Source organism: Rhamphochromis sp. 'chilingali', assembly GCF_963969265.1.
Source record: "Rhamphochromis sp. 'chilingali' genome assembly, chromosome: 4".
Lineage (NCBI taxonomy): Eukaryota > Metazoa > Chordata > Actinopteri > Cichliformes > Cichlidae > Rhamphochromis > Rhamphochromis sp. 'chilingali'.
This window is the reverse complement of record NC_137948.1, coordinates 36432360-36458277: the sequence shown is the minus strand read 5'-3', so window position 1 is coordinate 36458277 and position 25918 is coordinate 36432360. Positions and strand designations below refer to the sequence as shown.

General features: G+C 39.6%; 1 protein-coding gene across 1 annotated transcript in view; it reads right to left on the bottom strand.

Moving 5' to 3' along the window:
- LOC308396365 (voltage-dependent T-type calcium channel subunit alpha-1I-like) overlaps nucleotides 1-25918 on the bottom strand; it is a 168836-nt gene that overhangs the window by 26057 nt on the left and 116861 nt on the right. Inside the window, exons 24-31 of the mRNA XM_080881602.1 lie at nucleotides 20433-20625; nucleotides 18303-18454; nucleotides 15234-15343; nucleotides 11400-11533; nucleotides 7879-7949; nucleotides 3697-3775; nucleotides 3288-3409; nucleotides 1891-2340 (exon numbers count right to left, since the gene is read on the bottom strand). Of these exons, the coding sequence (XP_080737728.1) occupies nucleotides 1891-2340; nucleotides 3288-3409; nucleotides 3697-3775; nucleotides 7879-7949; nucleotides 11400-11533; nucleotides 15234-15343; nucleotides 18303-18454; nucleotides 20433-20625 (1311 nt within the window). The remainder of the gene's footprint in view (nucleotides 1-1890; nucleotides 2341-3287; nucleotides 3410-3696; nucleotides 3776-7878; nucleotides 7950-11399; nucleotides 11534-15233; nucleotides 15344-18302; nucleotides 18455-20432; nucleotides 20626-25918) is intronic.

The following is a 25918-nucleotide window of genomic DNA, read 5'->3' as shown; positions in this document are numbered from 1 at the left end:
ATTCAAGCATGCCATTCAGCGTGTTAGTACGAGCTCGGGAGCAGCTTGGGAGAACAAGAAAACAGAGACTGCTTCAGATTGTCTTCCCAAATTGACTCAACTTTATTCACAAGTACAACAGTTTATATAGAGGGTAAAATTCATGAGACAGCAGATTTATCAGTTTAAACCAGTACAGACCAAGATAAGGCAGCGTCTTCCTGCCCATGGGTGAAGAAGCATCCTTTGTGTAGTTTATCAGTTCAGCTACAATTGTGATTATCTCAGCGACATATTTTCAAGGCACAAAACGAAGAGTTCTTTCATTAGTGAAATCTGAAACAAACCATTTGGCCTTCAACAGGCGTCTAAAAGATTAAGAAACTAATGTAGCTGAGGGAGTGATCTCTGTGGTATTTCAACCTTGTACCAGCCTGTGATTCTCACACATCAATTCTTGGGTCAAAGAGAAAAATAACTAAAACAAAGGGGCCTTATTGAATGACAGAGTTTTCCTGCATAATGTCACTATAAAACAATATCCAGTAAATGCTACCATGGTACTAAAATACCTAACAGACACTAAGGGACATTTGGTGAAAAAGTCAAACAAGTGCTGTGGTGATGCCCAGTTGTGACCCCTCAGCTAGAGCAGGTCATCTACTAATCGAAAGGTTGGTGATTCGATTATTGGCCGCTGCAGTCTGCATGCCAAATATCCTTGGGCGAGATACTGAACCCCAAGTTACTCCCTGATTCATTCATTGCAGAGTGAATGTCTGTGAATGTTAGACAGCAAGCACTAAAGCATAAAAAACTGCTTGTGTGAAGGAGGTATGTTGTATGAATTGCTTTGAGTGCTTAAGGAGAGTAGATATATGAGCCAGTCCATTAACCGCTAAGGAGCAGCTGAAAGACCTTTTTAATTGAAGAACTGCTAACACTAGTATATGTTGGCAAGGACATGGGTTAGAAGCCCAACCAGTCATGTGCAAATAGCTTTCTTTAGTTCTGAAAATTTAGTTATGGTGGTGGTCAGAGGGCCCGGTGGCGCCAGTGTCCGGCAGCCTGGCCTCTGTCAGTGCACCCCAGGGCAGCTGTGGCTACAATGTACAATGTGGCTACAATACAATGGGTGGATAACTGAATGTAAAGCGCTTTGGGGTCCATAGGGACTAAGTAAAGCGCTATACAAATACAGGACATTTACCATTTACCATGAAAAGCAGAGAAAGCAATCAAAAAGCAAACCCTGAAAATGCCACTTAATGATAATTACTCCGATTGCATTACTGGTTTATTACAATAGCAGAAACTAGTGTTTTTTTCTCTCCCTTGCTCTGGGCAAAGGAGTAGTATATGTTACCTTAAGGGACAGAAGTAAACACGTCTTAGGCCGTGACTATGCAAACTGGCTCTACACTGTAACTCAGATAGGCAATCCTGTTGAGTTGTTGAATGAGCTATTTGGCGGCTGATGACGCATCGTGCTCGACGGACTTTGCAGTCAAGAGTTGTGCAGACTAACGGTGTCTGTCAAATCCTTACAACCACAGGTTTCAATATCATTTTGTGACGGCTGTAACTGGTAGAGGCTGAATAAATACATATACATATATGTAACTGACTTACAGTTAACCCTAAGCCTAACCCATGGCTTCCAAGCCACATGCAGCTTTTTAGCGGCTTGGAAGCCACAGGTTGCTGACCTTTGGTTTCAACAAATGAGTATTTATAATTATTTTTTCCACTGCCATGATTTGCGTAAGAAAAGGTATAAACAGGTTTACAAAACTATTTTGTTTTTCTAAAAGATGAGTGTGATTTTGACATAGCCAGCATGCAGAACCCAACCCAAGAGCTCTCTGTTCAGCAGTAATTACTCTCTTCAATATTTGAAAGTCCACTCACCTGTGCAGGGGAGTAGAGGCGACATCGAGGGTGAGTGTGTCCCTCATGAGTAGCGCTCCCTCCTCCTCCATCTCGAAGTGGTGCCATCAATCCGCTACTTGGGCCTCCGACTGTTCCCGCTGTAATTGCGCCAGACACTCCGCCACCTACGCCCGCCCCGCTCGCAGTGGCAACGGTGGCCCCAGCGATAGCTCCGATGCCTCCCATCATGCAGCACAGGCCTCCCTGGGCCAACTCCAATTCAATCTCTGCATCCATCTCGGCATCCTCCTGTGCCTCCTTGTTGGAATCGTCTAGATGTTTCATCAGCACGGCAACCACCACGTTTATCAGTACGAACTGAGCTGTGAGCACGAATGACACGAAATACATCGGGGAGATGAACTGCAGTCCGGCATGACAGCCGTAGTCGGTTCCTGGACGATCAGGCGGGCACTCTCTCAGGGTGTCCTAATGGATAAAAGGGTATTGAGAGAGTTTTAAAGGATTGAGGAAGGAGACAGGAATGAAGTGTCAAACACATGAAAAGGCAGTAAAGGAGCAGTGAAAGAGTGAGTGGATAAAATGGAAAAATAGTGAGGATTCGGCAGATAAAGCTGAATAGCAGGAAAGTAGGGAAAAGAAAAGGGGAAGAGGAAAAGATCAGTCAAATAAGGAAGATTTTATATGTAGTAAACACACAAAATATTTGCTAGAAATAATTATTTTAAATCAGAGTTGGGCTTAGAAAATGTGACCATATTGCCCAGTTTCATTTCCATCATTTACCAATCAATCAATTAATACTCTTTAGTTTTAACATGACACACTGTCAAACTTTCACACTTCCAGAAATCTGCTTTTCAGCCACAGTCACTTTTTAGAGAGCCTAATCAGCACTGATAAAATTTTAAGAGCTCCAGGTACTCGGGGTACTTGGGTGTGATTGGAGAGTAAGATTGAAGTGATAGATGAAATTGAAGAGGCAGATGAAATAGTCACTTTTTGTGAATGTGAATTTGAATCTTCATTCATCCTCTGTAGACTCTGAGTGCACATTTACATCTTCAGGATCATCTTTGCTAAAGGACACGCTCATTACGCACTCATTTCCCCAACCTAAATACGGTCTAGTCCACAAATTTGAACTAAAGACCTTCAATTATAATTCAGCTTCTCATCCTCTTTCTCTGCTGAGGTTGGAGTAGCTTATATACGATCAGCCAACCAGTTCAACGTAAGCATGTATGTGTTATTAGAATAGAATTAGAAATGCTCAAACGGTGTCTCATCTAAAAAAATCTGTCCAACACTGCCACTGGAGACAAGTTGAGGTAAAGCGGAGTGAAAAACAATCATTTAGGTCCATTAGATAACCCAGCCCAAAATGATGAAATGAGGATGAAGAACAAAAGTACCTTCATGATGCCATTCCAGTTGTCGCCAGTTGAAACCTGGAAGAGCGTAAGGAAGGCCATTCCAAAGTTTTCAAAGGTAGCATGGCGGCTCATTCCTTCACAGGGGTAGTCAGCATTACACACTGAGACCAAACATCAAGTGGAAAGAAAACAAAATGAGCAAGACATGGTAAAGAGTGAATCGTGGCTCAGTCAGTTGTATCTTTCTTTTGCGTCTGTCCATAGAGTGAGACATAACAAATGAGCAGGTGGTACAAATGGAGATGAATCCAGGTCAAAAAGGCAAATCCAAACATTCCTTGTATGCTGCGTTTTTCATTGCAGTGTTTTTACAGATATCTAATTATATTTGATAAACATGCTCCAAAAAGCCTTTAGTAGGAACAAAAGTGGTGTCTGAAAGACCCACCTAGTTCTCCAAACAGCTCCACACCCAGAGCAGCATAGATGAAAAACAGCAACATGAAGAGTAGGCCCAAGTTCCCCACCTGGAACATAAAGAAAAAGCATTCATTTCTTATATTCATTTGTGGAATCGAATCACGTGGACCTCCACAGTTAGGTGAGGGGGGCTCAGCCACTGTGCAAACTGACTCAGTAGTTTCCAACTCCTCCTCCTATTTCCCCTGTCAGAGTTCAGAGATAACGGTACTTAATATAACAGGATTTCACTATTTATGAGTTTATATTTGAAACCAGAACCTTCATGTTCCTTTTGCATTGCTTGTTATCATCCGTGAATCACACAGCAAGGCCTTGTCTGTCTCATGATGAAACATGATTAACTGCAGTTTTGTTCCTGTTTGTTCCTGTTTGGTGCTTCTCCAGGACTGGAGAAGAATTTCATTGGCTCAGAAATAGTTGCAAGGCAGGTTTACGCAGCATCGTCATTGTATTGCACAGTTCTGGGTGACACTGTAATATGTGTGAATCGGTTGATGTGGATGGTCACAGTGTAGATGTAGATGGATAAAGGGCCCCTGTGGGTGCAGTAGTAGGCACTAGCATCACACCATTAGCTAAGTCACTTCACAGGGAAGGCAGTGGGGTGCTTTTAAATAGGTGAATGTAGGATTCTATTAGACAGTCAAATGAACTGAGAGAAGCTGGGGATAGCATACAATGTGTTTTAGTTTTTACAGGAGGTGAGATCACAGTGGAGGACTGCATATAATGAGAGAAGGAGATAAGCAGAAATGAATGTATATACACTACAGAGGAGAGGTTAGGCAATGCCTGAGGAGAGCGTTCTTCTCATGATAGATGTAAAAAAAAATCCATGCCTCGGCCTGAAGCAGTCTGCAGCTTGCAACTTAAACCCATCTGATGTTTTTGGATTCCTTGAGCAGAGACTGAAAGCAAGCTTCAGGAGCAGTGTTGCTATACAATGTGAAACAGACAACTGAATGCTAAGGAAGCAACACAATGATCAACAAGGTAGCTGAAGTTGGAGCATCCTGTGTCGTGTACATCTTTTGGTTTCCGGTAAACGAATCTAAAATCTAAAGCCATCTACTACATTTTAAAAGTGTGTCCTGAAAATGTTGTTGGTGCCATTGGGAGGAACATTTTTTTCTTCAAGGTAAATTCTTTCTCCATAATGTGATATGAGAAACACTGGCATATGGTCAAGGCCACCCACTTCAAATCCCAACTGAAAACAAGCAGGATGATTTGTTTTCTTTACAGACACAGACCGTAAAGGACAAAGACATCGCTAAACCATGGAGCACAACCCTCCTACTGTTCTCTGTCCTTAAGCAAAGAACTTGTATTTGAGACACATTTAAAACACAAGCAGAAAAGGTCACAAGACACTACTTCTTCTTATATAGGCATTTTTAAAACCACTGTATATTTCTTTGGTGCCTAGCAGAGGGATGCCAGTTGGTGTAATTGAGAGAAATTCTGAGACAATTTCTAGGTGGACCAGAAAAAAAAGGTCACAGCACACTCATGCATTTGATTTTTCTACTGTGCAAGCATAACTGTGCATACTTGCTATTAAGCTATCTTTCTTCTGGCTTCAGTGAAGACGTGCTCTACTGAAGAAAACATTGATGTTCTGGCTTGTTACGTGCTCACTTTACAAAAGGTAAAATTGACCTCATGAAAAATGTGCGGATGCTGCAAAATGAACTTATTTAACAACAGAGCCTACTGCTATATCGTATAGACAATGCCAATTACATGCTTCATTTGCTCTACACAGAGTTGCAGTAACATTACAAACGATCAACTAATGGCTTTTGTGTCATAGCACAGTGGCAATAAATCTATCATGAAACGACCTGTGAAAAAGAAAAAATATAGATGAAATGATACTGGAACACTTCCAGGATCTATACGATTGAATGCTTTCTTCCCATTTTTACTAATATATAAATACACAGTAGTATGCTATTTATAATGCATCACAGTGAAGCCTCAACTGTTATTGTATTTTCAGAGAACAGCTGATAATTTGGCTTTTTTATGCTTTTTTTTATTGGACACTTAAAAATAACAATGGCATTAAATTAATATCTGCCAGCATTTTGAATTTAACAGTATTTCATTTACTATTTACCAATGAAACCTTGAGTTTGTGTGTGTTCATGTCGATTTTGTTTTTGTGAAACTGAAAATGAAAGAGCTTGCTTTTATAAATGCGAGGCTTACTGAAGCAGAGACATTTTCTGTGACTATAATTTATATATGTGCACAAATTTTGCAATCCAAACATCAGGGAGACAAAAATCCTCCCAGACACCCAGGAGAAAGAACTTCTTGCTGCTGACTCACTCCATTAGAAATGCCTCGAATAAGGATATGTTTCCAAGAGTTGACAGTTCCAATACATCACAGCTTTCTTTCCCCTCTAGTTTGACCAATTTTCTTTTTAAAAAACCTTGACACTTTACACATTTTAGAATTTTCTGTATATCTCGTTAAATATGACCCATGCTTAGATCCATAAGCTTTTTTTGTCATTTTGCCTCTGTACTCCACCACAGTGGATTTAAGATGTGACTGAAGTGCAAACTTTCATTTTTAATTCAACGGGTTTTAAAAGGTAATTCATATATTAACAGTTTAGAAATTGCAGCAATTTTATCTATTAGTCGCTCATTTTCAGAGGCTCAAAATGAACTGCACAGTGACTGACAAGCAGTTTTATGGTCAAAGAAATCCCGTTCACTTGATATTCTATGACAAATGTATTAGATAAAAGGTAGCTGCTAACTGGAAGTCTCAATCTGAGGTTCCAAAACATGATGATGCCAGAAAAAGAGGCCATCATTTGGCTAAAATCCCAAAATGAATCTTAAAAAGGAAAAAAATGTGGCAACACCAAAAGACCATTGAAAAAAAGATAAAATCGATAACTGTAAATTATAGTCGTGGTAAAGAAAAAACCCTTTGTCATTGTCATCAAGTCTACAAGCTAGAGATGAAATACATAGAAATACAGATGAAATCGAGAGGATTTACAACAAGGTGAGATTAGGTCAGATTAGACTTGACTAAAAACATCTGAAGGAGACGCCCAGTTTTAGAGAAAAATCTTTGATGAAGACTAATTTGTATCAAAATGATTGGAAAAGAAAATTATGTGGAAGGAGTAAAACAGCTCATGATAGAAGTGATAGCTGATGGGCTACGCCCTCTGCTCAGCTTCAGCAGAGCTGACTTTATGGCTCTTTGCAGTGCACATGGGTAAGAGGTGAAAGCAAAAGCAACCCAAGAATTGTCATGACAGAAAAATGAGATATTAAAGCCAAGATCCAAAGGATCAAAAAAGGACAAAAAATAATAATAATCCATAAATCTAAAGTGACTTTGTCCATTTACGTTTGAGCCTCTGAAAATGGGAGAGTGTGGGTATAAAACCTGCTGTAATTCCTGCAGGGTTAAGTAGTTTTGTTAAACGCCATGAATTAAAGCTTAAAGTCTGCACTTCAAGCAAATGTAGATCATTTCAGTTTGAACTGACTGTGGTGGTGTACAGAAGCAAAATTATAAACCTGTGTTGAGTCCCAAAAGAGCAGAGTGTGACTGGAGTACGTGCTGGTAAAATATCTCAACATTACTGAACTCCTAATAAGTTATTAAACATCCCCAGCTAAAATAGTCGATCTACAGTGTCTCTGTGTCCCCTCAGATTCCACAAAACCATCCATTAATATCAGCAAAGGCTTGAGACCAAGAGTCTTTCAGTGCAACAGGGGAGCAGAGCACATTTGCTGCTCTGTTCCCATTAACGGTGGTAAGAATGAAAAAAAAAAAGAAATCTTAACTTATTGCTGCGAGTGTGTGTTGGTGTTTTTTTTTAAATTCCTGAATAAATTAGAGCAGCCATGGAAATTTACCAAGTGTCATAAGATTAAGGGCAAAATTTTTTCTAATAACCTGACTTTTTAAAAGTTCTTATTCTCAGAGAGCGTTTATCGACTCTGGTCATTTATCATTTCACAAATGTTAATTAACTCCTGGGTGCTCTTGAGATAAGCTCTGGGGTGTGTGTGTGTGTGTGTGTGTGTGTGTGTGTGTGTGTGTGTGTGTGTGTGTGTGTGTGTGTGTGTGTGTGTGTGTGTGTGATGACTCATACCTGAGGCAGAGCTTGGACCACGGTGTCAAGAAGAGCTCTCATCCCCGTTGCCATTTTCAACAACTTCAACACTGAAGAGAGATCACACAGGGTCAGAGAAAACTATAGCCATGGGTAAAACTGCATAAGTCTGTGTCTGTACGTGACACTTGACCTACGTGTTGGGGTGATAAACAACCAACAACACCTACAGAGTGAAGAGAAGTAATACCAAAGACAGAAAGACTAAAGACACCAGAGGGATGGAGGAGAAAAGTCAAGATAGATACATAAGGTGTGGGCAGAGAGAGAAAGAGAGACAGTAAACGATCAATACATGGAACAGGTTTCCCAGCTCATCATAAGCGACCTTCGACAATTCCCAGATGTCCAATTTCTGGAGGAACTCGGTAATTACTGGAGCCAGAGGAAAACATGAGAGTATTCTCACAGAGAACAGCAAGGAACAATATAACCTCCTGGGAGATGGGCTGCTCTTCACAGTTCTTAGTGAAGATACACAGTGCGTGACAAAGAGAGGGTGAAAGCAGTGGTTACAGCCCACGAAGAGAACAACTCTTAATAACCTTTTCACCAAAACATACAGCCAACAGCTTTACTTACAGGCAGTTGCTGCCTTTATTTGCTGAAAACATTTTAGAGTCTTTAATGCTCGATCACAGCGACTTTTTAAAAAAAATGCTGTTTGCCAATCATTTTAATAACTTTGACTATATTTTGACCGCTGGGACTTTGTCCTGTAAGATCTGGTACTGCAATTAAATATCTACAGTTCTGAAGGAGGACTTCTGTCTAATGAACTATGACATATGATGATTGTTTTGGCACCTGGTTGGAAATTAGCCTCAGCAATGCTACAGTTCGTAAAAAAGCATGGCTGTACATTATTTCAATGTCAGGTTTCATATTACATCTAATTTGGTATCTGTAGGATATAAATTATAGTTCTGTGGTTGATATTATGACTGCTCAGTAACACTATATATCCTCATTGGTCACTTTGTTCGGGACAACAGTTCAACTGCTTGCTAGCATAAATATCTAATCAACCAACCACATGTTGGCAACTTTAAGTGTTTAGGCTGATAGGCGTGGTTGAAACAACCTGCTGAACTTCAAGTCCAGCATCAGAGTAAGGCAGAAAGGGAATTTAATGAGTCTGAACGTGGATCAGACAGACTGGTTTCCCCTGTCTTCACTGCAGCTCGTCCACAGTTAGCTAAGAATCAGACAACAGTAAATACTTAGCTAAAAACTGAGTATTGTAAAAAACATGTAATTTATATAGTTTTTAAATTATATATAAATTTGAGCATATTTGCATAGTAACAGTATTTTATTTCCAGTATTTGTTTTTGTTTGTTTTCCAAGTTATAGGAAAAAGTTTCTCTGGGAGACTGCTTCTGAGGCTAAATGTGCTACACTTCCAAATTAATGGTTGCATTTGTCATCTTTCTTTTTTCACTTCTCTGGGTTTTATTTTTATACAAAATATAAAATGAACACAAATAATAGCGTTCTCATTTCTATATACCTGTTGACTATTTTGGAGTAGCAGCTAGGCAATACTTACACTCAAAGTCTAGCTGGTAGAGCTGTTTGTTCACTGACTGTTTTGAATGTGTCCATCTGGTTCATTAAAAATGTCAAGCCTACAAAGAGTTTATAACACTGAAAAACTAAGGCTTACACCATTAGTTCAAGGGAAAAGCTAGCATCCCTGCCAGCTAATAATTCACAAGCACGGTCATTATATTGTGGGGTAGATTATTATTATACTGGGTCATGCTAAAAACATTAAATGAGATTTTATTTGTTCAAATGCAGTCCTTGGACTTTGAAGGAGTATTAGGGCCACATTAAGAAAAAAACATGTTATTATTCATTTTGAGAATAAAGTCAAAGTAACAATTTGAAAATAATTACAATGTTTTATTAGATGGGTTAGTTAAATCGTACTTTAGAATTGCTTTTAGTACAAATAAATTCTTTCTTTTTTAGCACATAAACACTGTGTGGTGACAAATATAAGGACAGAAAGATGCATATAGTCAGTAGGAAAGACCACAGAAATTTGGCCAGATTTGCGCAAAATGAAACAATGAAATGAAACATCAATGGGCAGATTACTAATGGTCACACTATGATTTACAACAAGACACAAAAAGACAGCTGATCATGCTGTTTCTACACAGGCATTTAGTAGACGGCATAAACGCTGTGGCAGTTATTTGACTTGAAACGACAAATTTCATCTCCACATTCTGAATTTACTCTGAGAGTTTAATCTCAAAATGAACAATAATATTTTTCTTTTAATGTTGCTGTAACATTTCATTGTACTGGACACTTTTAGAGAAAAACTAACAATAACTGCCAACATACAACAAAACAGTCGGATGAATATTCTATTGTATTATCCCACTAGCGAGTTGGAATTAATCCACTTGTATGAAACGACTGTGGAACATTTTAATATTCTCTCTCACAGTTACAAATTAGTTAACATTCATACACAGTGGCAAAAATGTTAAGAGAAGAAAGACTAAAAGTCACCAGTAGCCCTCACACTCATCATCAAATACCCCACTTGCTTCTTAATTACCACTGGCTGCTGTTTAGTTAGCATATTACCCATGGGTCCACTCAGAGGTCCCTGAACAGAATTATGGAGGGCAGAGGGTGATGGTAAGAGAGGGCGAGGATTAAGTGAGATTGATGTAATTAGCCTTTATCCCCCACAGTGTGAAGTTAAGAGGACAGCCCAAAGAACTGGTCCTTCAATTTCCCCAGATTTATTAGAGCACAGATGCAAAATGAGAGTCAAGTTAAAAACAAGAGCAAATCTCAGTGATATCTGGATACTGATATCAACCTCAGTGAGCCTCTTTTTCAAGTTACTCAGTCAGTCAGTAGGCCAGTCTAAAATTCTTAAGCAGTCAACACAACTAGTCATCGTTATCCATGTGTCTTCGTTCAGTGGTAGGTTTGAAGGCTCCCTAAATGCTGTTTCATAGATTGAATTAAACACATAAAGAAACATTCATCACTTCCACAAGTTAAATCAAACAAAAATGAACATGTCTGTAATATTTAACATAAAAAGCTTCCAGGACATGAGAGATTACACCTGCTAAGCTTCTGTTAGGCTCCTCTGATTTCATTTTCAAAAGCTTCATTTACAAAAATAATGAACACAATCATTTTGTGAGAACTAAATTGAAATTAGCGATGTGGAAATATACATGACTTTTAATTTATCTCGACTGCTGGGTGATATTAAAGAACAGCTGGGCACACTATAGCTCAAACAACAGCTACAGAAAACTGAAACAGAAGCAAAACACACAAAACCTCTGACTAATTTTCTCTGGAAAAATGGTAAATTAGGAAACGGGTAAGGGACAAGCACATGTATAAAAATATAAAATAATAAAAGAAGTAATGTAAGATGAAGTTTGAGGCATAAGAAAACACCATGGGCAGGTTAAGGACGTGTGCCTCTGTGGGTTGTGGTATACCTCGTGCTATCCTGAGCACCCTCATGATCCTGATGATGGTGGGGTTGATGGGGAGCGAGGCATTGATCTCAATCTCTTCCAGGGTGATGCCCATCACTGACAACAGCACAATGGCCAAATCCAACTGGTTCCACCTACACACACAGACACGCACAACGACTTTTCAACATACCGGAAAAATACCGAACCCGACGGAATATAATGTGAGTCTTAAAAAAAGGAGAACGAGGATGAATTGCTCAGGATTTCATGACTGCACACATCATGGTCGGTGTCATGTTAATTTCCCAATGAATATTAATGTTCTACATCACATTTGTGCATAATTGGCCTTACTCTCGCACAACTGACTTGGCAGAAGAATTGGTAACAGCTCACCATTACCCTAAGGCCTGCTCCAGCTATGAATATTTATAATAATAGTAGGATAAGAGTTTGAATACAATGCAAACTTGGACAAAGAAACAACATCTGCTGAGTGATTTATGTAGCCTGTTGTCATTTTATTGGTCAAAAAAGAGTTACTAAATGGCTCATGTGGGAGAATTCATGAATGTAAAGTTAAATAAATAATGTGGATTTTGATATTTTTGTCAAAGTTTTGATGCAAACTTCATATTGTAATGCTAATTCTGAAACAAGCATCGCATAATCTCATCAGACAACAAACATAAAGAGGACATTCTTCAGTTATATTGTTGTTGAGTAGCTATATTATGAAAGAACCTTTAAAACCCTTATATATGAAAGAGACCTGACCTTTCTTACTTTAAATGACATGTGCACTTCCTTAAATATACATTCCCCCCTTATTTTTTTTTAAATGTAGCAACGTTTCCTTCACTTTTCACTCGGGTTACAGCAAAATTATTGCCCGGGGGAATGTTTCCCCACTGCGTTTCACGCTAGACAATATCTTAGTGCCGGAACAACAAGAAGCGGCACACAGACAGACTCACACAGTGTAAACACACTCAAAACAGGGTTGCCTAATAAACCCAGGGGTTTCCAAAAAGACACACAAGGGTGAAGACAGAAAAAGACAAAGGTGCTGCAAAAGAAGAGAGAGGAAGGACATAGAGAAAGAGAGCCATGAAATGTAATGCACACTAGAAGAAATACCGTGACTAACTAAAACTGAGACACATAGAAAGATGGACATTCAAATAGGTCGGAAGAAGTAATTTTGAAAGCAAGAGGGGCAGAAATAACCAATAGCAATTTTCTCCAGCACAGTTCTTGAAATGGATCGGAAGCAGCAATAATAAATCTACATAGTAGGGTCGAATAATATTCGCCAACACTCTCACAGCTGCTCCACGGTCTTGTATACGTAACTGAGAGAAGAGCCCTGCAGGATTGCTATGATGCTGGGTGAAGATATGGAAATGAGTTAAAAATTCAAGACTTTCTGCACCTGCACAGTTGGATCGTGTTTTTAAATTAAACATTCACCATATAATTGACCGATGACATCATCAAAAACTTGTGTAAAAGGGGCTTGGATCTTATTCTCTTTACACAGTGCTGGCATAGTCGGTTGGTTATATTTAAACAACACATTTTTGTCACCATCCATCTGTCCATAGATCTAACCAGGTCTCTTAGCAACTTCATAGTGTATGCTGTTAATATACTAGCAGGCTCACCGACACTGCATTCTCACACAGGAAATACCTGCCAATGATATCTAAAGCAGGATTTAGCTCTTTGTGGTTCTAATTAGGCACAAAAGCCTGAAGAGAAAATAAACAACCTGAACAGAAGTGCAGAACTTGAAACGTGTGGAATAAGAAAGCAAGCATTCTCTAAAAATGGTCTTCTTCACCTTTTTTGAGATTGCATATTATGCTCTTTGTATGATACCTGTTACAGTCCCTATTTTCATTCACTGTAGGCTGTTTTTTTGTGGATTGACAATTTCTGGCAAAAGTTAGTGCCAAACATAAACAATCTTTCTTAAAGGTACAATGTATAAAATTTCCACTACTAGATGTCAGTAGATAGCAGTAAACTGAGTTCTGTGTTCCAAATTCAAGTGTATATTCCTGTAGGAAAAACATGTTTTTGTGAGAGCAAAAACATTCAATTTGTACTCATAATGACCACAGCTGGCATGTTTCTGCAACTGTTTGGACCTGATTCTCCCCAGAGTTTCAGTAGAGTGCTGTGAGTCCACCGTTTACCTCAGCTGTCAATGCAGGGTGAGAAACGTCCACGTCTATTTACTCTGGAAGAGGCTGTAAAACTTTGTGAAAGGAGTCTGATCTGAGTCAATGAGTCAAAGAAGCCGACTTGTGGCCAATGACAGACATACTGAGGTGAGTTCCTGAGGATATGCAGAACGTTTCTGTCTGTTTCTGCTTCTGTTAGCCACTGTTAGCTGGGGTTTGTTGGGTCTGTGTTTCCACAAGCCCCGCTAGTTTAGAGACTTATTCATCATGAAGACATCAAGACATAACAGAACATCTACAACCGGTTTTTCACTCGCTAACGAGGAAAGTTTTTGGTCAAGAACCAGCTCTTGGAGCTCACGCTCCTAACCTGTCTCATGCCCAAAATCCCCCCAAGAGCAGCTTCCCTCGCAGCTATTTATTGACAAACTGTTACAATACACGTCACAGCACGAGCACCTCCCTCTGTAAAACCCCCAGTGGTTCTAAGACAAGGCACTGTGTGTGTGTGTGTGTATGTGTAAGCACGTATATGCATGTGCAAGAATGTGTGTGTGTGTGCGTGTGTGTGACCTCCTGCTGACCAAAAGGGTCATAAAAGCAGGAAGCTTACAACAGAAGAAACAGATCTTGCAGATAGGATGTATGTACAATAAATCCTCCCCCAGCACAGAGTGGCTGGAGAGGTGGTCAGGATCAAAGGGATGTCTTGATCCTATAGATTGAACTCAGACTTACAAATTTAAGAAGCCCAATGACAACATTCAACAATTAGACTTAACAGGGTTAGCTGCTATTAGCAGGTGTTGGTGAAACTGTCTGACTTGTTGAACTCTTGAGACACTTACCTGAATAAATATGATGCGAGAACGTAATGAAAATGTATGTCAGAGAGAAAGCGTAATTTTTAGGACACTAACAACAGCTGGTAGCTGTACGGAGACAGGAGTGTTGCATATCTAATTTGCAGACAATAACTGACTGCAACAATATTGGGAATAAATAAGCATGTTTGTCTGACTTGAGAGGAGGAAGAGGATGATATTTGATGAAGTTGCTGGTAACGTTGTCTCTTTCCTTCACGTGTTAGTTCCTCTGCAGATAAAACATAGGTATGATGCTTCATATCTTGAGTCGGAAGTTGCAGACACAAATTAAAATGTCGCTCCATCGCATGCAAACACCTATAACTTCTCCTTCCCCTTTGGTGTTTTACATATATAGTCGGTCTCTAGGCAAATACGTAAAACACAATTAGTTGACAGGGAGATGTCCATCACGGCCACTGTAGTCAAACATGGTGGGGGAACACGGCGGCTTTCACTAACGACAAATCTGGTTCTATGTACATTTAATAGATGATTCAATTTATAAGAAGGTATAGGAGTGCTGGAAGACATAATCACAAAGTAATCTGCGTGTGTAAGTTTTGCCCTTGAATCTGTGATCTTGTATTTTTTTCCTGTCGTCTCTCAGAGCTTAGCTGGCCACAGCAAGCAGCTGCTTCTCTATTAGGAAGAAATATAAGAGATAAGGCTGTGGTATATAATACCAGAATATGGACTGTACAAGGATTAACTTGCTGCTGGTGCTATAGTATAACATAACAGATTTTATCAGTTTTGCATGCTTCAAAGATTTAGTGCAGCCGGGACTGTACCTGTCCTTGAAGAAGCGCCGAAAGCCAAAAGCTACCAGTTTGAGAGAGGCCTCGATCACGAACGTGGACGTGAAGAAGTAGTTGCAGTACTTTAATGCAGTCTCCAGAGACTGGGAGTAAGAGAGGTGAAAGATGGACAGAGAGGTTAGAACTGAGACAACAACAGCAGACAGTTAATATCACCTCTCCCGTGACCTATTACAAGCACATTTGTTATCTTTTTTCACGCCAGTAAAATGGTCTTTTTATCAGTTCACTGAAGAATGAAGCAAATAACACAGCAAGTTATGAGAATTGTTGTTCAGTGAATCCGTTTTGCCAGAGTCAGCAACATTTGCACTTGCCAACAAATTTCTTTTAATAGAGGAGAGCTTAATTGAGACAGACAGCTAAATTATGTCACACTCTAGGGAGAAACAGAGAGCATTTTTTCTACTACGCTGGTATTAATGAGTCAGACAAAAAAAGGGCTACACAAGTCAAACATTTGTAATGTTCAGTGCACATAATTAAACCAGATTATCCACAACAAGTCTAATTACATATTAACAAAGCGTGTGTTGAGAGGTAGTAGAAATTTGCCATTTTCAAACAGATGTTTGGACTTTAACTGCATAACGATGCTATTTTAAATGATCTTTGTAGATTTTTGACTTGTGGTAAAATACTTTTAGTACTAGTTTTGAAGCTGAGACCAAACAGAGAGTGAGTTGGTCATTGTGCATGCCTTCATGCTGACAATTGGTTGCTAGAGGATGTTTCTGGTTGTCTAGGTAACGTATTTTCAGGGCAGATGATTTCCTGTCCTCTCATTGGTGGTTGCTTCAATCAATTGCGTTGAAGTTGAGAGAAGTTTAATTCAGAACCTCCTTTATTTATTTTTTTTACCCATAAGTCATTTGAAATCAGCGAATGCTATTGGCCATCTACCCTCTCTGGTCGCCACAGTGCTACAAAATCACAGCTTAAAACACACAGATAATCAAGACCAGAAAATACCTGAAGGATTTCCAGAATTAGTCGTGTTAATCTATAAGGTTCAAATCAAATCAAATCAAATCAAATCACTTTTATTGTCACATCACATGTGCAGGCACACTGGCACAGCACATGCGAGTGAAATTCTTGTGTGCGAGCCCCACAAGCAACAGAGATGTGCAAACACAACAACACAAACGAGCAAAATACAAGAATGGCCAACCTGAAACTAATAAATATATGTACAATATATAATAGTGTATGCATTTCTGGATGTGTATACTAAATATTTTCCTACGTGTGTGTGTGTGTGTATACACATTTTTACAAATTAAATAGTAAAAAATAAATAAATTAATAATAATAATAATAATAATAATAATAATAATAATAATAATAATAATAAAATATATAAAATATACAGAGTTGAATATGTGCAAAACAAGTGGCATTTATATACAGTATGGAGTGCATAATGTTAAAAGGTTAAGCATTTTAGGATGTCTAAGGAACTTGGAAAGAAAAGCGTCTGGATTTCTTGAAATTTCTTCTCATCTGAGAAGCTTCTTCAGTTTTAAGAGCAACTGGTGGAGAGTCACAGATTTTAAGCCCTATGGGACTGTCCCCAAAGAGGGTCATGGACCCCCTATTGATCCTCTACCTAATCACCAAGGCCAAGGTGTAAAAATAGGTCAGAATCAGCCATGGTTTTGGGTTTTTGAGCCCAATGCGAAACCTAGCCCCCCCCCTATCATGTGATTTCCTGAGGTCAAATGGCCCAGGATCTGAGCGGGCGTTAAGGCGCCTACACATTGGCGTCCTCGAAAGAGTGACCTTTAGATGCAGATGGAAAAGCCGAGTCTTGTCTTGTCGAGGTGGCTCCTCTATGCTGTGCCGTGCATTTATGAAGTGGCTGTATGGTCTCTCCGATGTAGAGGTCTGAGCGTTCCTCGCTACACTGTACAGCTTCTCGGATGAGAGGTGAAATGTCTTCAAGAAACTTAAAGAAGTCGAGACCTTTCTTTGCAAGCTCCTTAGACTATGATGACCTGGATGATGAAAAAGTGGCTGGGGAGTTTCTTCCCTGTTTTCTGTTTTTATACCAGGCAAAACTAACTGTCCATAGCTTTATAGGACTAGGAACAATTTTGTTTGTTCAGGTTCAGATAAAGGAAAAAAATAACCGTTATAACTTATTTTATAATATAGATCTTTTTCAAAATGTGTTTTTGTCAGGTTACTTTACTGTTAAAGCTCTTACAAAACCATTCATTTTTACAGCAGTTCTGCTCTGAAGACAAAAATGTAATTATTTTCATTGTTAAACGAGTTAAGTCAAAGGCCAGTGTTTTTAACTTTTCCACTTTAAGCAGCCTTTATAATACCATTTCAGCTACATTTCTTTCCTTTATTCCCAAAGGGCTTCAGTCAAGTGTTATGTAGCCATAAACCCTGCAGTTCTTTGACGATAGCGTCGCATGTGTGGGCGATAGCCTTTGGATGTCAATGGCAATTCACACAGTCAACTGAAAATAATGAGCTCCGTGGGCTGTCTGTGTACAGCTATGTAAGTGGCTAATACCTTATATGTTTGCCACAATTGTCTCTCAAGATAAGAACATTTTCAGCTCAACACTGAGACCGAACACCACGACAAGTCGTATACAGCCTACATGCCACAGGTCAGAAATGTGAGAGGAAACAGTGGGGGCAACACCACAGGGAAAGATCCTGACTGATTTGAGTGGGTTGCTCTGGTAGTTTCATTTCCTCCTTAGTGATCATATGTTAAACCATTTGATTATGCTATTTCATTAGGGTAGCAAGAACATGGCATAAAAAAGTCAACTGTTACCATCCATTTAACACGTGAAGAGCCTTTTCTTACTTTTTTTATATTCCAGCACTTCAAGATATGCTTTAGTTTTTGGCAGTATTTATTGCTGATTCAGAGCAGCGGGCTGGCCACTTCCCTCAGGAAATGGCAACTTTTAACCATCAACACCTACTCAGAAGCTTTTGATGAGACTGAGAAAGAAACAGCAGATTTGTTCAAAACATCGCTCTATCCTCCTCAAGCAAGGCTGTCACCTGTGGTTGGTCGTAGTGCTCCAGAGACATGGTGATGACATTAATGCAGATAATGAAGGTGATGACCAGGTCCAGGTAGTGGCTGGTGCACAGAGCATGGATAGCCAGGCGTGTAGGACCATAGGATGCATAGTAGGGCAGCTTCTGTGCCTCTGGATAGAGGAAGAAAAAAAAATAAGACAATTAGGGTTTAGGGTCAATGAATGAGAAGGAAAAATGACAGAAGGAAAACAAAATGGGAGTGAAAGACAAATTAGAAAAATGTAGAATAAAACAAATGACCAAAAAATGACAAAATACCAAAAAAGAAAATATACAGACAAAAATTTTTCATTAGACAAACAGTGAATAAAAGCTGTACACTCAGTCTTGAGTTACGCCTTCTTCATACTTTGCTTCCAAGAATCTAGGCTATATTTGTAAGTGGTTATGAGGCTTTCTTCAGGCTGAGGATCTTTTATTTGGACATTGGCTGCTTTTTCACTCATTTATAGTACAGTACTAGTTTTGGGTTTTTTTTTCTTTTTGTCGAGCCGCTTAACGCTGACCTATAAATGATTCAAGCATAAAACAGACACCTACCTCAAAGACTGCGGAATATTGCATCTACATATAACATAAACTGAGAACCCATTTTAAAATGTACCTTTAGAAACTTTGTTACAAGCAACCTGTCAGAAAAACATTAATTTGATCCAATCCAGCCAAGACCTGACACAAGACATAAGATCTACTTGCCAAAGTTACCAAAGTCCCATCAGAAATGGTCTCAATGGTGGACTGGCTGTCAAGAAGTTACTTTTAAGGAGGGGAAACGGGGAGAAAATGTCTGAGGCATGCTAAATTACACAAGAACTGGAACACAAATAAGTGGCAACAGCTCTTCTAGAGTGAAGAATCCAAATTTGAAACCTTTGGTTCAAATTGTTGTTGTCAGTATATACGTTGTTCCACCACGCAATGCTATCTGGAAGGTTCCTGTTTACCAATGGCTTAAATTTTCAGGAAGTGGTGCCAAACATACTGCTATAATGCTGGATAGAAAGAAAAAAATAGAACACTATCAGTCATGGATTGGCCTCCTCAGAGCCCAGACCCCAACATTATTAAAGCAGTGTGGGACCATCTTAAGGTCTACCGGTTTTGCGCAATTGGTGTGGATGGTCAGGGGGCAACAGCCTAGGTTTGACTTCTGAGGCCCTGAGACCAAATAAAAGTTTTTAAAGTCTACTACAAGAAAGTACAAGAAGGCTTGCGTAAGAAAGTTTAGGCATTGTGGACGAATAAAGACAGTCCTACCAAATATTGACTTTCAAGCATGTTAGAATTGCACAAACTCTTTTTTTGCCTCATATAATGTATTTCCATCTATGTTTGCAGATGATTTTGCTAAATCACTATGTCTATTTCCCAGTTTCCTAACAAAATATAGAGAAATAAAGTCGACTCAAGGCTTTTACACAGTAGTGAATTTATTCCAAAAGAGGGAAAGAATAATGACGCTCAGAGCAGCTGAAGAAAAGTCAGACACTGAGATAAACTCTGTGCTTATATAAAGAGAGAATTTGATAAATGTGTGAGAGAGGTTAAGTAGCTTTAAATGAGTTGAAAAAAATGACTCATTCAACGTCATATTATCATGTGTAATATAAAAGATCAAATTAGAAGTCTTGGGCATATGCCACGTGGATTTTACCCAAGGAGTGGAGACTTTAAAAGATTGCATCTATTAAGTTAAACATATACTGTATATAAGATTTCTGAAACTGGAAGTATGAGAGAAGAGGTGAGCATTTTTTATATAATAGACTGTATACCGTTTGCATCTCTTTGCTAGATTTTCTCTTTATTCTTCTGTACACTCAGTCTTTGTTCCTCTCCCAATAGATTTTTGGATCTCATCAGTCCTCCTCCTTCCATGTATGTTTTTTTTCAACATGACTTGATTTTTTAAAACCGTCCTTTTTTACTTTCTTTTTTATTTCGTTAAATTTTCCGTCTCATCTTTCTGCTTTTCTTTATTAATTATTTTCCCCTCAATCTTTACAGTGCTTCAGGCACTCAGCTCCCTCCCAACTCCTGCGTATCCCACGTTCACCCTTCAGCTTCTTCCTGTTCTCTGGATCTTACTTCTCCTTTTCTTCTCCATGCGACGCTGGCGTTTCTCCTCACGTCTTTTGGCCTCCTCCACCTCCTGGTGCTGCCGACATTTGTGGAAGTTCTCCACGACCACACCCACAAACATGTTAAGGACGAAGAAGCTGACAATCAGCAAAAAGGAGATGAAGTAGAGCAGCATCCATGGGTTGTTGTTGGTCATCGGCTAGAGGACACAGGGAAATGTAACATTAAAAAAAGGTAGACAAAAATAGGAAAACATAAATAATCCACGGGTGAGCTCAAAGTACCTACTTCCAGCCACCTCTGAGCAGCCTCATTTTAATCTAAATACAAAAAAATACTATGAATGGAAAGTTTAAAGCCCTTTTCACAGATGTACTCAAACTTTTCTGACTTTTTTCTTTCCTTTTGAGTTTGTGTGATGCGTTGATGGGCAAAACGCTCAGCTAATAATCTGGTGCATTCACCTTTATCAAGTAGGGGTCTTGTGTGTCACCAGACAGTTTCTTAAATCACTACATAAAGCTTACAGCAGTATTCAATACAGACTATTTCCTGCTATGTGCTTTATGTGACCTGATTAACATCTGAAAATGGAAAGGTTAGTTGTTGATGTCCAGCGGCCCGGTTGTTTTAGCTGGTATGTACATGAAATATGGTGATCGCTGAGAATCACTTCCAGGACAAGTTTGACACTGTTCTAAATGTTTAGGGTTACACATCTATTCAACTCGTTTTAATAATAATAATAATAATAAATTTTATTTATGAGCGCCTTTCAAGTCACCCAAGGACACTTTACAATAGGATAAAACACTTAGTAAAACAATGGCAGAATAAGAACAATAAAATACAAGCACAAGATAAAATGAACAAACAGTGGATTCACAGTGAATATGCAGATTTGAACAGATGAGTTTTGAGTTGGGATTTAAACTGGAGGAGAGAACCAATATTTCTTATTTCAGGGGGCAGAGAGTTCCACAGCCTGGGAGCAGAGCCGCTGAAAGCTCTGCTTCCCATGGTGGTGAGGCGGAAGGAAGGTACAGTAAGCTGGATAGAAGAAAAAGAACGAAGTGAACAGGCAGAACAAGTGGTGGTTAACAGGTCAGAAAGGTAAGAAGGAGCGAGGTTATGAATGGCCTTGAAGGTGAGCAGAAGAAGTTTGAAAATTATCCGGAATTTCACAGGGAGCCAGTGAAGTTCCTGAAGAACAGGGGTGATGTGCTGGTAGGAGGGGGTTCTGGTGATAATGCGAGCAGCAGAGTTCTGAACCAGTTGAAGCTTATGGAGGGATTTTTGGGGGAGACCATGCAGAAGAGAATTGCAGTAGTCAATACGGGAGGTAACAAGACTATGTACAAGAATGGACGTAGACTGGGTGGAAAGAGAAGGAACCAATCTGTTAATGTTACGTAGATGGAAGTAGGCAGAACGGGTGAGATTATTGATGTGAGATTTATAGGAAAGTGAACTGTCTAGGATGACACCAAGGCTCTTAACCTGAGGAGAAGGGAAAACTGTGGAGTTATCGATGGTGAGTGAGAAATGGTTTGCCTTCAAAAGGTTGGATTTGGTGCCAATAAGGAGGATCTCAGTTTTATCCTCATTGAGCTTTAGAAAATTAGAGGTAAACCAGGATTTTAACTCGGATAGACATTCTGTAAGGGAAGAAGGTGGGAGGGAGGAATCAGGTTTGCAAGAGAGATATAACTGGGTGTCATCAGCAAAACAGTGAAACTGAAGATCAAATTTGCGGAAGATGGTATCTAGAGGGAGGATGTATATTATAAAGAGAAGAGGGCCTAAAACTGAGCCTTGGGGTACACCAGAGGTGACGGGGAATAGACGAGAGCGGAATGATCTTAGTTGAATAAACTGGGAGCGGTCGAGGAGATATGATTGAAAACAGACGAGGGGTGTGTCAGAGATGCCGAGAGAGGAAAGTCTGCTTAGAAGGACAGAGTGAGAAATGGTGTCAAAGGCTGAGCTCAGATCTAAAAGGACGAGAATGGTGAGAAGACCAGAGTCAGCTCCGATTAGAAGATCGTTAGTGACTTTAAGTAGAGCAGTTTCGGTACTGTGACATGAGCGAAAACCAGATTGAAATCTCTTTTTTGAGAGAAAAGAATACATCTGACACTCTGTGTCCATATTCAGTACAGTTTGAAAATCTGGGGACTGTCAGCAATCTCAAAGGATGACAGTAAACAGAGGAATAGGCAGAGAATGGAGACAACGTGGGTTGATTGGATGTGGAGGTAGTTTTTGGGAGAGAGTCATTAGAAAACAAAACAAAAAATAAAGAAAAAAAACTCTGAAGTTCAGTGACAATAAAGCTGGAGATGAGAGTCAGATTTTCAATTTGGGGGAGCGCTGAGAGCTGAAAGCACTGGGTGGAGTGTAAATGGGATTAGTCATTCAGAGCCATGTTGGACTGCAGTGAGGGTTCTCCCTGAGGCGAGGAAACTGAATCATCCAGAATAATGCCCACTCTTTTTAATAGATTCTCTAATAGATTTTCAAATAAACCAATTCTACAAGGAACGTGTTCACTTTGTAGCCACTATAGAAGACTAATTTGCATCACGTTATTGGATGGTGTTGTCGTCTGTGTATATTATTTGTGGGGTTAAGGAGACAGTAAGCAGCGTGTTCTCCAATTTAGGAAGCAAAGATACATTTTTAAGATCGTGACTGGCCTCAGGTGTGATTGTTTATTAGAACGTTTTAGCTTCCATTAGATAACTATAGTATCTCTGATAGAGCATTCAAGCAAAGCTCCTAATTTCACATTCCAATTATAGCTCAACTCTCACCTTCAATCATAATTTTAAAGTCTTATGTGAAACTAGTTATGAACAACATTCAGCTCACATAACATTCATTGGAGGGAGTGTGGGTTAATTAAATTTAAAAAAAGGGTATTTGCATTATAGCAAAGACACAGGCAGTGCACTTAAAAACAGCATAATAGGGACATTGGAGTAAAGCTCTTCAAATAAAATATACTAACAAAGGGATCTCAGAGGACTGGGCCGTCACATTTAACCGTTTCATGCATGACAACCTCAATCTGGTTAGTATTTTTATTCATCTTTAAGCATGAAAAAAGATTTTTGAACTTCATTTTTTTAAACATGTACTTCTTAAAGAGTTTGTTACATGTCGACTTAGGTGGACATCATACGTTTTGACTTATGAATTTGGTATGGAGTGACACATCAGTGTCCAATGTAGTGGTTTATGTGCAGGTATACCATCAACACTGACACAAATACAAGAAAGCAGCCTTTGAACAGCTGTCCACTGTAGTGACCACTATGTGTGAAAGGGTTAAATGTGATTCCAATGATAAAATCCAGAAGGAGAAGGTGATGTAGAAGGTGCTGCTCCTACAGGAAACATTTGTAGTATTGCAATGATATGAACAGACGACACTAAGACACGTCCCTGTGGAGGAGATCTGGGAACATCCAACTGGGTTGAATATTCAGAAGACCAGAAGGAGGAATTTTATATCCCATCTGTTAAAGAAATGTGGGATTCCCTCAAAGAGGTTTGAGTATGTAGATGGAGATTTAGGCAGGCATGTGGGCCACTCTGCTTAGTTTACTACCACTGAACAGTGAACCTGACTGACTGAATGACTGACAGACAGACAGATAGATAGACAGAAAAAGCTTTTAAGTATCTGGATATAAAACAATGAATGTGATCATTCGCATTAGGTAAATACAATGTCAGGTGAACTGCAAAACCTGATATATTATACCATATGTATGTCAATACAAGTGAAATACAGTGGGGCAAAAAAGTATTTAGTCAGCCACCGATTGTGCAAGTTCCCCCACCTAAAATGATGACAGAGGTCAGTAATTTGCACCACAGGTACACTTCAACTGTGAGAGACAGAATGTGAAAAAAAAATCCATGAATCCACATGGTAGGATTTGTAAAGAATTTATTCGTAAATCAGGGTGGAAAATAAGTATTTGGTCAATAACAAAAATACAACTCAATACTTTGTAACATAACCTTTGTTGGCAATAACAGAGGTCAAACGTTTACTATAGGTCTTTACCAGGTTTGCACACACAGTAGCTGGTATTTTGGCCCATTCCTCCATGCAGATCTTCTCGAGAGCAGTGATGTTTTGGGGCTGTCGCCGAGCAACACGGACTTTCAACTCCCGCCACAGATTTTCTATGGGGTTGAGGTCTGGAGACTGGCTAGGCCACTCCAGGACTTTCAAATGCTTCTTACGGAGCCACTCCTTTGTTGCCCGGGCGGTGTGTTTTGGATCATTGTCATGTTGGAAGACCCAGCCTCGTTTCATCTTCAAAGTTCTCACTGATGGAAGGAGGTTTTGGCTCAAAATCTCACGATACATGGCCCCATTCATTCTGTCCTTAACACGGATCAGTCGTCCTGTCCCCTTGGCAGAAAAACAGCCCCATAGCATGATGTTTCCACCCCCATGCTTCACAGTAGGTATGGTGTTCTTGGGATGCAACTCAGTATTCTTCTTCCTCCAAACACGACGAGTTGAGTTTATACCAAAAAGTTCTACTTTGGTTTCATCTGACCACATGACATTCTCCCAATCCTCTGCTGTATCATCCATGTGCTCTCTGGCAAACTTCAGACGGGCCTGGACATGCACTGGCTTCAGCAGCGGAACACGTCTGGCACTGCGGGATTTGATTCCCTGCCGTTGTAGTGTGTTACTGATGGTGACCTTTGTTACTTTGGTCCCAGCTCTCTGCAGGTCATTCACCAGGTCCCCCCGTGTGGTTCTGGGATCTTTGCTCACCGTTCTCATGATCATTTTGACCCCACGGGATGAGATCTTGCGTGGAGCCCCAGATCGAGGGAGATTATCAGTGGTCTTGTATGTCTTCCATTTTCTGATGATTGCTCCCACAGTTGATTTTTTTCACACCAAGCTGCTTGCCTATTGTAGATTCACTCTTCCCAGTCTGGTGCAGGTCTACAATACTTTTCCTGGTGTCCTTCGAAAGCTCTTTGGTCTTGGCCATGGCGGAGTTTGGAGTCTGACTGTTTGAGGCTGTGGACAGGTGTCTTTTATACAGATGATGAGTTCAAACAGGTGCCATTCATACAGGTAACGAGTGGGGGACAGAAAAGCTTCTTACAGAAGACGTTACAGGTCTGTGAGAGCCAGAGATTTTCCATGTTTGAGGTGACCAAATACTTATTTTCCACCCTAATTTACGAATAAATTCTTTACAAATCCTACCATGTGAATTCATGGATTTTTTTTTCACATTCTGTCTCTCACAGTTGAAGTGTACCTCTGGTGCAAATTACTGACCTCTGTCATCATTTTAAGTGGGGGAACTTGCACAATCGGTGGCTGACTAAATACTTTTTTGCCCCACTGTAAAAGTATTTCAAAATGCTGAAACAAGCACAGCTTTTCTGCTTCCACAGGAATTAAGACGATAAGTAGCAGCAAGATGCTGCAAATC